Source organism: Salmo trutta, chromosome 30, assembly GCF_901001165.1.
Source record: "Salmo trutta chromosome 30, fSalTru1.1, whole genome shotgun sequence".
In the NCBI taxonomy this organism is placed as follows: domain Eukaryota; kingdom Metazoa; phylum Chordata; class Actinopteri; order Salmoniformes; family Salmonidae; genus Salmo; species Salmo trutta.
The window spans coordinates 34,526,355-34,539,748 of NC_042986.1; the positions used below are offsets into that span (position 1 = coordinate 34,526,355).

A 13,394-nucleotide genomic window follows, 5' to 3' on the forward strand; every position below is an offset into this window, starting at 1 on the left:
GTTCTGAACACCTCCAAAACAAAGGTAATGTGGTTTGGTAAGAAGAATGCCACTCTCCCCACAGCTGTGATTACTACTTCTGAGGGTTTAGAGCTTGAGGTAGTCACCTCATACAAGTACTTGGGAGTATGGCTAGACGGTACACTGTCCTTCTCTCAGCACATATCAACGCTGCAGGCTAAAGTTAAATCTAGACTTGGTTTCCTCTATCACCCCAGCTGCCAAACTAACCCTGATTCAGATGACCATCCTACCCACGCTAGATTACAGAGACGTTATTTATAGATCGGCAGGTAAGGGTGCTCTCGAGCGGCTAGATGTTCTTTACCATTCGGCAATCAGATTTGCCACCAATGCTCCTTATAGGACCCATCACTACACTCTATACTCTTCTGTAAACTTGTCATCTCTGTATAAGTGTTGCAAGACACACTGGTTGATGCTTATTTATAAAACCCTCTTAGGCCTCACTCCCCCCTATTTGAGATATATACTGCAGCCCTCATCCTCTACATACAACTCCCATTCTGCCAGTCACATTTTGTTAAAGGTCCCCAAAGCACACACATCCCTGGGTCACTCGTCTTTTCAGTTCGCTGCAGCTAGCGACTGGAACGAGCTACAACAAACACTCAAACTGGACAGTTTTATTTCCATCTCTTCCTTCAAAGACTCAATCATGGACCCTCTTACTGACAGTTGTGGCTGCTTTGCATGATGTATTGTTGTCTCTACCTTCTTGCCCTTTGTGCTGTTGTCTGTGCCCAATAATGTTTGTACCATGTTTTGTGCTGCTACCAGGTTGTGCTGCTGCCATGTTGTTGTGATGTTGTGTTGCTACCATGCTGTGTTGTCATGTGTTGCTGCCATGCTATGTTGTCTTCGGGTCTCTCTTTATGTAGTGTTGTCCTATATTTTTATTTAATGTATTTTAAATGTTTATCCCAGCCCCCGTCCCCTTCAGGAGGCCTTTTGCCAGGCCGTCATTGTAAATAAGAATTTGTTCTTAACTGACTTGCCTAGTTAAATAAAGGTTAAATAAATAAATAAAATACTCAATTTGAAAGCGAACCGCAAATTCCACTATTGTGGCTAATCCTTATTGTGACTAGCTTCACACAGGTCTGCAAGGCAGAGTTGAACAATATCCAACATATGGCAGAGTTGTTAGTTTGGCACTGTTGATCAGCACACATGTGGATTCAAATGTCAAGAAGACCGGAGAAGGAGCATACTGGATTGTATTTTGGATGTTAAACTGGTGAGTTTTCCTGATGCTAGCAATTTGCACACTGCAGTCAGTGCACAACAGAGCCAGAGCAGAGGCACTGTTAATGTTAATTAGCAACTATTTTGTTTAGCAGTTTGAGTTGTGTCCTGTCTGACAGTGAAATGTGTCTAGCTCTTACTGTAGCCTGGACTATGGAGTAGCTAGCTTGCAAAGGGCACATTGCATGCATAGTAAGGTAGCAGTGTGACAATTTGTCCAAATTTTGGTGTTGGTTTTGAACTAATGTACAGTTGCTAGCTAGCTATGTTCAGTGGAAAATGTAGGACTGTCATTTGGACGTAGCTAGCTTCAGCTGTTGTTGTCTGGCTCTAACTAGCTAGCTAGCTAATGGCTGAAGTTAATTTTGTAACAAATCTCTCATCAACAAATATAGCTGGCTACCTTTCTTTGCATGTTCGTTATAGTAGCTAGCTAGCTAGATTTCAGCTGACTAATCGTAGCTAGCTAGCTACAGAGGCTAGCTGTTTGACTTTGTATAATCAAGCTAACATTAGCTAGGTAACGTTTGCTAGCTAGCTAATCAATATATATATATATATATATATATTTGTATTTATTGATTAACCTCAGCTTGAATACCACCATATACGCTAGCTATCTATAGTAGCCTAGGCTTGTTCATCAAGGAAAATGGTGGCTACTTTGAAGAATCTCAAATATAAAATATATTTTGATTTGTTTAACACTTTTTTGGTTACTACATTATCCATATGTGTTATTTCATAGTTTTGATGTCTTCACTATTATTCTACAATGTAGAAAATAGTAAAAATATAAACCCTGGAATGAGTAGGTGTGTCCAAACTTTTGACTGGTACTGTATATATAGTATAATATTGTCTTTGGATCTCAAAATCATTGTAATGTGGTTAAGCTTAAACATCTAAATTACAATGATTAAAATCTAAAAGATACAATTCAACCAGAGCTCCCTTAGATCAAGGGAAAAATCAGCACCTGAATCATTCCCACGGTGAACGGCTAGGCCGGCTATGCTATGAAACCACACACTGTTGAATCATTCCCACGGTGAACGGCTAGGCCGGCTACGCTATGAAACCACACACTGTTGAATCATTCCCACGGTGAACGGCTAGGCCGGCTACGCTATGAAACCACACACTGTTGAATCATTCCCACGGTGAACGGCTAGGCCGGCTACGCTATGAAACCACACACTGTTGAATCATTCCCACGGTGAACGGCTAGGCCCGCTATGCTATGAAACCACACACTGTTGAATCATTCCCACGGTGAACGGCTAGGCCGACTACGCTATGAAACCACACACTGTTGAATCATTCCCACGGTGAACGGCTAGGCCGACTACGCTATGAAACCACACACTGTTGAATCATTCCCACGGTGAACGGCTAGGCCGGCTACGCTATGAAACCACACACTGTTGAATCATTCCCACGGTGAACGGCTAGGCCGGCTACGCTATGAAACCACACACTGTTGAATCATTCCCACGGTGAACGGCTAGGCCGGCTACGCTATGAAACCACACACTGTTGAATCATTCCCACGGTGAACGGCTAGGCCCGCTACGCTATGAAACCACACACTGTTGAATCATTCCCACGGTGAACGGCTAGGCCGGCTACGCTATGAAACCACACACTGTTGAATCATTCCCACGGTGAACGGCTAGGCCGGCTACGCTATGAAACCACACACTGTTGAATCATTCCCACGGTGAACGGCTAGGCCGACTACGCTATGAAACCACACACTGTTGAATCATTCCCACGGTGAACGGCTAGGCCGGCTACGCTATGAAACCACACACTGTTGCAGAGACTTTGATATTACCGGCCGCAATATTGATAAGGTGAAAACAATATGTGGGGAGGCAGAAGGCACAGAAACACACACCTGTCATATAACACTGTTGAACGAATAATTTATGCTATTGCTAGCAATCAAGAGGAAACTGACTGAACGATTCAAAAACTCCCCAGCAAAATGCTCTCCAAATGGACGTTAGCTCTGAGGGCCGAGATGCCCATGCATGGACTTTTGTCGGGGATGCTATTAATGAGGACATATTGTTCTGTCTCACGAAACGGCACAGGGGATGTTCAGCGTGCTGCATAGCAATATTGACAAGAAAACTGATTCCATGGGATCGAATGGTGGGGCTCCATCTATGGCGGGATGGTGGGTAGGCCTCTGTACTCTAGTTATGAATGTGTCTACTTCTGCCATATGGACACATTGTATGATATACCGAGATTAACTGGGGGCAAAACAGCTGAGCACAGAAGAGAGATATACTGCAGCAGGTAACTTTGATTGTAAACTACATCAAACCATATCCACTGCACGCACGGTTGTTCACAAAACTATGTGGAGATATGAGATCAGAGCATGACAATATCCTACTTCACAATGAGGCTTGATGGTTATCGAGGGGGAGTGTTGGAAAGATTTTTCGCATTGAGAGAGGAAGTGTTGTCATTCACAATGGAGAAAAAAAAACCTGGTAAACTTTCTGTTTAATGAAAAGAAAATCTGTCTCCTTGCCTACGTAACATATTTGGGAAGCAGAACGAATGCAAGCATACAGGGGAAATACAAAAACATTTTACAAATGAGTGACCAAATCAGGAAATAATTGTTATTGGAGAGTCTTTCAAAGGCGAACCATGCCCCCTTCCCTCGGTTGTGCATGTTTCTAACAGAAAACAGCATCAGTACAGTAAGTATCCCACACCAGTGATGACTCTCACCTCCAACGCCTGAAAGAGCACTTTGGGACCTACTTCCCAATCCGTTGGCCTGTGATCCTGGCTCAGTTTATTTTTATTTGACCTTTATTTAACTAGGCAAGTCAGTTAAGAACAAATTCTTATTTTCAATGACGGCCTACGAACAACTGCCTTGTTCAGGGGCAGAACGACAGATTTTTACCTTGTCTGCTAAGGGATTTGATCTTGCAACCTTTCGGTTACAAGTCCAACGCTCTAACCGCTAGGCTACCTGCCGCCCCAGTTGACATGCCGTTAAGTGAAATCAAACAGCTGATTGAGCTGTCATGTGACCGAATGCATTCATGGGTCACTAAGGAGGAGTTTTAGTTCCTGACTCATGCCGTCTCCCTGTCATTAATGCCACGTTCAAAACAACTGGGAACTTGGAAATCTCAGACTTCCGAACTAGTAACTCAGGAAAAAAACAAGGACCCAATGGGAAAAATCTTTTGAATGGTCATCCAACTGGGAATTCCAACTCGGGAACTAGGGCCTCTTTCTAGAGATCATACTTTCCGACCTGAAGATCACTGACGTCATGATTTGGCCTTGTCTTGAAAGCATCATGAAACTCATGGTACCCTTCATCAGCTCATATCTGTGTGAAGCTGGATTCAGTGCTCTCGTCTGCATTAAAACCAAATATCCATCCAGGTTGGATGTGACAGCAGAGATGAGGTGCGCACTGTCGACCACGCCCCCCGACTTTGAGAAGCTCTGATGCGACATGCCTCAAGCACACGCATGTCATTAGTGGTGGTGAGATGAGATGCATTATGTCAGACTCATTTGCAGTTGACTGTCATAGCACCACATTAAAAGTATGTGATGGTGAGTTGAGAAGACAATCAGAAACACTGTTAAAATGTTTTTGAATTGACTGCCATAGCACCAAATTAAAAAGTGAACATTGGCTGTTAATTACATAATTGTTTTTTCACATGGTGGCAAGACATTTTATGTATCAAAATGGGGTGGTGGGCCAAAATAAGTTTGGGAACCACTGAGCTATAGTGACAAACACAAAGAAACACACACCTCTCTCAGATGCAGGTTCTCTTTCTCCCTCTGGTCCAGCTGCTCCTCCAGATGACACACCTGGTACTCCGCCTCCTCGCGTGCTGTTGCCATGGTGATTATCTCTGACCTCTCGCCTCTCTGACCCCTCCCTCCTCCCTGGATCATCTCCAGCAGCCTCTGGATAGACTGGTCCCTGGCCCCCAGCGTCTGTTTCTGGGAGTCAATCCTCAGCTCCATCTCTTCCAGGGTCTTCCTCAGCAGGTACAGCTCCTTGCCCTGCCGTTCATGATCTGACTGCAGCCGGCTGAAGTTCTCCTCCGTCAGATCCAGGGGAGGGGGAGAGGAGAAGCCATCGCACCCAGGGACCATGCATGGGCTGCTGGGAGGGCTGAGGCAACGGCCAGGGCTGTGGATGAGGTGGCTGGGGCTCTTTCTAGACAAGGGGATGAGAGTGTTAGCAGGGCTGTGTCTGGGGCCAGGCCCAGAGTTGTACCCAGGGCTGTGGATGTCAGCTTGGTGGTGTCTGACGTTGGAGCTGTACCCAGGGCTATGGGGATGGACAGGGCTGTTTCTGGGCCCATGGTTGTAGGTGTTACTGGGGCTGTGTCTGGGGCTGACTCCTAGACCAGGGCCGGGGCTATGTCTTTGCCCAGGGCTGTGGAGGTGACTGGGGCCCAGACCAGGACTGTGTCCAGGGCTGATGCCAGCCCGGTGGTCCTCAATATGGAGTTCTCGGTTCGAGCCGGTGTGAGTGGAGATGTTTGTGTGAGATCCCGAGTTCTCTTGCTGCAGACGACTGTTCATCTCTCTATGACTTCTCAGCTCTTCCTGTAGCCCATGCACTGACAACTGGAGGTGCTGAGAGAGAGAGAGAGAGAGAGAGAGAGAGAGAGAGAGAGAGAGAAGAGAGGGGGGGAGAGCGAGGGAGAGGGAGAGAGAGAGAGAGAGGGAGAGAGACAGAGGGAAAGAGAGAGACAGAGAGGTAGCCATTAAAAGGAAGAGATACACAGGGAAGACACAGAAACACAAGGAGGACAATGACACACACACACAGCTGAACACAAAAGGATAGGAGCAAACTCAGGAAAACACCTTTTTCTTCTAGGTTCCCAAACCTGCAGCATAATATGGTGAAGTAAAAAATAAACTGTTTTAAAAAGTAAAAAGCAAAATGAAACAGAACACACTCATTCCCTGCTGGCTAAATTAAGCACTTTTAGCTAAAGTATACAATCATTACATTTATAATCAAAGGTAAGGATCTGCATATCTTCAATACTCTACTATAGCATTTTAGAGTTGATTGAATCTCTGTCATTATTCACACATAAATGCAATGTCAACACACTCCAGTAGATGGCGACACTTCCAGTCATAAAGACAGAACACAGGGCCAGACCGGGTGACACCACTCTAACAGGAAGGATGATGGCTCTGTGGGCACAAGGCTCAGTTCAACTTAACAACCCTTACTTTACTGAGTTCAAACTGTCACATCATAGCTTTACTGGGGAAAAAACAGAAAAACAGGCTCGCTAGAAGCCATGGCAAAAACAGCTACTTGTTACAGACCCGCACACACAGTTTTCACACAAATACAAAAACATTCAACTTTAACACATACAAAAAAGCTATCAAATACAAAGCCTACAAGAATGATGAACAAAATAAATACTTTCAACTATGCAGGAAGCTCAAATTGTCTGAACGACGTCAGTTGGAACACTTCTCCCATCATAGAACTAGGAACACACAGACAGACAGGAAGCTCAAACTGTCTGAACGACGTCAGTTGGAACACTTCTCCCATCATAGAACTAAAAACACACAGACAGACAGGAAGCTCAAACTGTCTGAACGACATCAGTTGGAACACTTCTCCCATCATAGAACTAAAAACACACAGACAGACAGGAAGCTCAAACTGTCTGAACGACATTAGTTGGAACACTTCAACCAATCATAGAACTAGGAACACACAGACAGACAGGAAGCTCAAACTGTCTGAACGACGTCAGTTGGAACACTTCTCCCATCATAGAACGAGGAACACACAGACACACTGCGACGGGGTGTACGAGGAGATGTTAGAACGTACAGTTGACAGTGAATACCGGAGCAGAACCAACACACACACACACAGAGTACACACACACACACACACACACAGAGTACACACACACACACACACAGAGTACACACACACAACACACACAGAGTACACACACACACACACACAGAGTACACACACACACACACAGAGTACACACACAGACTACACGCACGCACACACACAGACTACACGCACACACACACACACACACACACAGAGTACACACACACCAACACATTCACACAAACAGATGGTGAAAAACAAGTCTTCAAATCAAATCAAATGTTATGTCACATGTGCCGAATACAAGAGGTGTAGACAGTGAAGTGCTAACTTACAAGCCCTTAACCAACAATGCAGTTAAGAAAAAGACCTAATACCTTAAAGAGCAGCAGTAAAATAACAATAGTGACGCTATATACAGGTAGTACCGGTACAGAGTCAATGTGGAGGCTATATACAGGTAGTACTGGTACAGAGTCAATGTGGAGGCTATATACAGGTAGTACTGGTACAGAGTCAATGTGGAGGCTATATACAGGTAGTACTGGTACAGAGTCAATGTGGAGGCTATATACTATACAGGTAGTACTGGTACAGAGTCAATGTGGAGGCTATATACAGGTAGTACTGGTACAGAGTCAATGTGGAGGCTATATACAGGTAGTACTGGTACAGAGTCAATGTGGAGGCTATATACAGGTAGTACTGGTACAGAGTCAATGTGGAGGCTATATACAGGTAGTACTGGTACAGAGTCAATGTGGAGGCTATATACAGGTAGTACTGGTACAGAGTCAGTGTGGAGGCTATATACAGGTAGTACTGGTACAGAGTCAATGTGCGGGGGCACCGGTTAGTTGAGGTAATATGTACATGTAGGTAGAGTTATTAAAGTGACTATGCATAGAGAGTAGCAGCAGCGTAAAAGAGTGGTGGTGGGGGGGGGGGGCAATGCAAACAGTCTGGGTAGTCATTTGACTAGATGTTCAGTAGTCTTATGGCTTGGGGGAAGAAGCTGTTTAGAAGCCTCTTGGACCTAAACTTGGCGCTCCGGGACCGCTTGCCATGCGGTAGCAGAGAGAATAATCTATGATTAGGGTGGCTGGGGTCTTTGACAATTTTTAGGGCTTTCCTCTGACACCGCCTGGTGCCTTCCCTGTGGCTCAGTTGGTAGAGCATGGTGTGTGCAACGCCAGGGTTGTGGGTTCGATTCCCACGGGGGGCCAGTGCAAAAAAACAAATGCATGAAATGTATGTATTCACTACTGTAAGTTGCTCTGGATTAGAGTGTCTGCTAAATGACTAAAATGTAAAATGTAGATGTCCTGGATGGCAGGAAGCTTGGCCACAGTGATGTACTGGGCCACACGCACTACCCTCTGTAGTGCCTTACAGTCGGAGGCTGAGCAGTTGCCATACCAGGCAGTGATGCAACCAGTCAGGATGCTCTTGATGGTGCAGCTGTAGAACCTTTTGAGGATCTGAGGACCCATGCCAAATCTTTTCAGTCTCCTGAGGGGGAATAGGTTTTGTCGTGCCCTCATCACGACTGTCTTGGTGTGCTTGGACCATGTTACTTTGTTGGTGGTGTGGACACCAATGAACTTGAAACTCTCAACCTGCTCCACTACAGCCCCGTCGATGAGAATGGTTGCGTGCTCGGTCCTTCTTTTCCTGTAGTCCACAATCATCTCCTTTGTCTTGATCACGTTGAGGGAGAGGTTGTTATTCTGGCACCACACGGCCAGGTCTCTGACCTCCTCCCTAGAGGCTGTCTCGTCGTTGTCGGTTATCAGGCCTACCACAACTTAATGATGGTGTTGGAGTCATGACTGGCCATGCAGCCATGAGTGAACAGGGAGTACAGGAGGGGACTGAGCACACACCCCTGACGGGCCCCCGTGTTGAGGATCAGCGTGGCGGATGTGTTGTTACCTACCCTTACCACCTGGGGGCGGCCCGTCGGGAAGTCCAGGATCCAGTTGCAGAGGGAAGTGTTTAGTCCTTAGCTTAGTGATGAACTTCGTGGGCACCATGGTGTTGAATGCTGAAATGTAGTCAATGAACAGCATTCTCACATAGGTGTTCCTTTTGTCCAGGCGTGAAAGGGCAGTGTGGAGTGCAATAGAGATTGCATCATCTGTGGATCTGTTGGGGCGATATGCAAATTGGAGTGGGTCTAGGGTTTCTGGGATAATGGTGTTGATGTGAGCCAGGACCAGCCTATCAAAGCACTTCATGGCTACAGACGTGAGTGATACGGGTCGGTAGTCATTTAGGCAGGTTACCTTGGAGTTCTTGGGCACAGGCATTATGGTGGTCTGCTTGAAACATGTTGGTATTACAGACTCAGACAGGGAGAGGTTGAAAAATGTCAGTGAAGACACTTGCCAGTTGGTCAGCGCATTCTTGGAGTACAGTTCTTGGTAATCCGTCTGGCTCTGCAGCCTTTTGAATGTTAACCTGTTTAAAGGCCTTACTCACATCGGCTACGGAGAGCGTGATCACACAGTCATCCGGAACAGCTGATGCTCTCCTGCATGTTTCAGTGTTACTTGCCTTGAAGCGAGCATGGAAGGCTTCTGGTTGTGGTATGTACGTACAGTCACTGTGGGTGACTGTACTGACAATGTCATCGATGCACTTATTGATGAAGCCAGTGACAGATGTGGTGTACTCCTCAATGCCATCGGAAGAATCCCGAAACATATTCCAGTCTGTGCTAGCAGAACAGTCCTGTAGCTTAGCATCTGCTTCATGTGACCACTTTATTGACCGAGTCACTGGTACTTCCTGCTTTAGTTTTTGCTTGTAAGCAGGAATCAGGAGGATATAATTATGGTCAGATTTGTCAAATGGAGGGTGAGGGAGAGTTTTGTACGCGTCTCTGTGTGTGGAGTAAAGGTGGTCTAGAGTTTGTTTTCCTCTGGTTGCACATTTAACATGCTGGTAGAAATGAGGTAAAACGGATTTAAGTTTCCCTGCATTAAAGTCCCCGGCCACTAGGAGCGCTGCCTCTGGATGAGCGTATACAGCCGTATACAGCTCATTGAGTGCGGTCTTAGTGCCAGCATCGGTTTGTGATGGGAAATAGACAGCTACGAAGAACATAGATGAAAACTCTCTTGGTAGATAGTGTGGTCTACAGCTTTTCATGAGATACTCTACATCAGGCGAGCAAAACCTTGAGATATCGTTCACCAGCTGTTGCTTACAAATATACATAGACCGCCACCCTTTGTCTTACCAGAGGCTGCTGTTCTATCCTGCTGATACAGTGTATAACCCACCAGCTGTATGTTATTCATGTCTTCGTTCAGCCACGACTCGGTGAAACATAAGATATTATAGTTTTGGTTGGATATGCGTGCTTGTAGTTCGTCCACTTTATTATCCAACGATTGTACGTTGGCCAATAGTACCGATGGTAAAGGCAGATTAGCCGCTCGCCGCCATATCCTCACACCCCAACCTCCTTCCGCAATACCTGCGTCTCTCCAGTGATTGACAGGGATGAGGGCCTTACATTTACATTTTTACATTTTAGCAGACGCTCTTATCCAGAGCGACTTACAGTAGTGAATGCATACATTTCAGTTCATGCATTTTTTTAAAAAATTTTGTACTGGCCCCCCATGGGAATCGAACCCACAACCCTGGCGTTGCACACACCATGCTGGCGTTGCAAACACCATGCTCTACCAACTGAGCCACAGGGAAGGCCTGTAATCAGGATGACCGTTCTCGGGTGTCTGGAGTAAATCCCTCTCGTCCGACTCGTTAAAGAAAAATTCTTTGTCCAGTTCAAGGTGTGTAATCGCTGTTCTGATTTCCAGAAGCTCTTTTCGGTCATAAGAGACGTAGCAACAACATTATGTACAAAATAGGTTACAAACAATGTGAAAAAACCAACAAAATAGCACGGTTAAGAGCCCATAAACCGGTTGGTTAAGAGCCCAAAAAACAGCAGCCATCCCCTCCAGCGCCATTTGAGTGAAGGAGGACCTTTTTAATGCTAATATTTCCCTGTCTCACAACCGGTCTCCCTCTGACTATCTCCAGAGACGAGGGAAGGAGAATACAGAGAGGGGGGAGAGAAGTAACAAGAATGGAGAGAACAAGAGGAGAGAAAAAGCAAAAGAGAGGAGGGAGGAAAAGGATGAGAGAGGGAGAGGGCAGAGAAACTTTGGCAGACAATAGATAATAGTGGCTTCTGTCGTGACGACAACATATTACTAGAAACTAAAAGTTAAGTCAGAAGGTCGAGGGAAGAGAAGTACAAGTTTAGAGAGGAATCAATAAAGGGTGCTACCGCTGTCTGGCCTCCTCAATTAGAGTGTATTGATCCTACCATGTGTGTTTGTTAAAGAGGATTGTACTGACTGCAGAACAACAAAACCTCAATATCACCAATATTCCTGTCTACTGATATCGATCAGTTCTGCTAAAGAACAGCTATATAATCTGTCATCATAGTGAACAGGTAGCCTGGCGGGTTAGAGCGTTGGGCCAGTAACTGAAAGGTTGCTGGATCGAATCCCCGAGTTGACAAGGTGAAAATCTGTCGCTCTGCCCCTGAGCAAAGCAGTTAACCCACTGTTCCCCGGGCGCCAAGACGTGGATGTGGATTAAGGCAACCCCCCTGCACCTCTCTAATTCAGAGGGGTTGGGTTGAATGCGGAAGACACATTTCAATTGAATGCATTCAGTTGCACAACTGACTAGGTATCCCCTTTTCCCTAAACACAGCACACACTGCTGTGTTCTGAATACAAACAATGATGATGTTTGGATCATGCCTAGTGGTATCCATCCACCCTAAAGACTTTACAAAGAAACACAATAATAAAAAGAAAGGTTAAAAAACACATATATTAAATCACTGTCTCACCCTCTGACCCCCCACCCCTCTCAGGTTATGTAAGGACATGTCTTCAGGATAATGTGCAGGCTACGGTGTACAGTATGTGCTATCTATGGCATCAGAGTAGTTATTATCAAATGTACAGTAAGTGAATACATTGAAAAGCGTGTGGGTATGGGGTAGTTAAAGCAGCAAGGCTGAATTGCTCCATCCAACCCCAAAGGAAGCTGTCTGTAGAATGGTTCTGTATTCACAGTCACTATTAATGAAAATACATAAGGTTCACCCCTGTGGGCTCAATGTTTCTCTGTTCTTTATCTGAGTGAGATGAGGAAAAACAGTGTGTGTGTGTGTGTGTGTGTGTGTGTGTGTGTGTGTGTGCACGCCAGTGTAAAAGCACAGTGGTGCAGTTAGTGGACAGTTAGTGTAAGAGTGTGAGACCGAGCTAAAAAAGGTATGGAGAGGAGGCCTCACAGCTGTGTGAGGGAGAAGAAGCTAAGCCTAATAAAACACACCTCTGTGATAAGGAAAGAGTGAAAGGGAGAAGGAAAGAGTGGGTGAAAGTGAGAGAAGACAGACAGACCAGAGAGCAGTATATAGAACCTCTCCTCCCTTCATTCTAACTTCACAGAAGAACTGACTTTTATAGCTGCTAGAATGCCAGCCTGTTGGACATGTTCCCATGGTAACAGAGTGAGAGTGTTTTTAGCACACGGTCTTTATATACACCACCACGTTCAAAAGTTTGGGGTCACTTAGAAATGTCCTTGTTTTTGAAAGAACAAGCAACAACAAAAAAATCCATTAAAATAACATCAAATTGATCAGAAATACAGTGTAGACATTGTTAATCTTGTAAATGACTATTGTAGCTGGAAACGGATAATTTTTAATGGAATATCTACATAGGCGTACAGAGGCCCATTATCAGCAACCTTCACTCCTGTGTTCCAATGGCACGTTGTGTTAGCTAATCCAAGTTTATCATTTTAAAAGGCTAATTGATCATTAGAAAACCCTTTTGCAATTATGTTAGCACAGCTGAAAACTGTTGTCCTGATTAAAGAAGCAATAAAACTGGCCATTTAGACTTGTTGAGTATCTGGAGCATCAGCATTTGTGCATTCGATTACAGGCTCAAAATGGGCCAGAAACAAATAACTTTCTTCTGAAACTCGTCAGTCTATACTTGTTCTGAGAAATGAAGGTTATTCCATGCGAGAAATTGGCAAGAAACTGAAGATCTGGTACAACGCTGTGTACTACTCCCTTCACAGCTCAAACTGGCTCTAACCAGAATAGAAAGAGGAGTGGGAGGCCCCGGTGCACAACTGAGCAAGAGGA

The 13,394-nt window shown here is 45.2% G+C and overlaps 1 protein-coding gene across 1 annotated transcript in view; it reads right to left on the reverse strand.

Moving 5' to 3' along the window:
• Nucleotides 1-13,394, reverse strand: part of LOC115168911 (ERC protein 2-like) — a 332,236-nt gene that overhangs the window by 303,578 nt on the left and 15,264 nt on the right. The window contains exon 3 of the mRNA XM_029724430.1: nt 5,089-5,928. Within this exon, the coding sequence (XP_029580290.1) occupies nt 5,089-5,928 (840 nt within the window). The remainder of the gene's footprint in view (nt 1-5,088; nt 5,929-13,394) is intronic.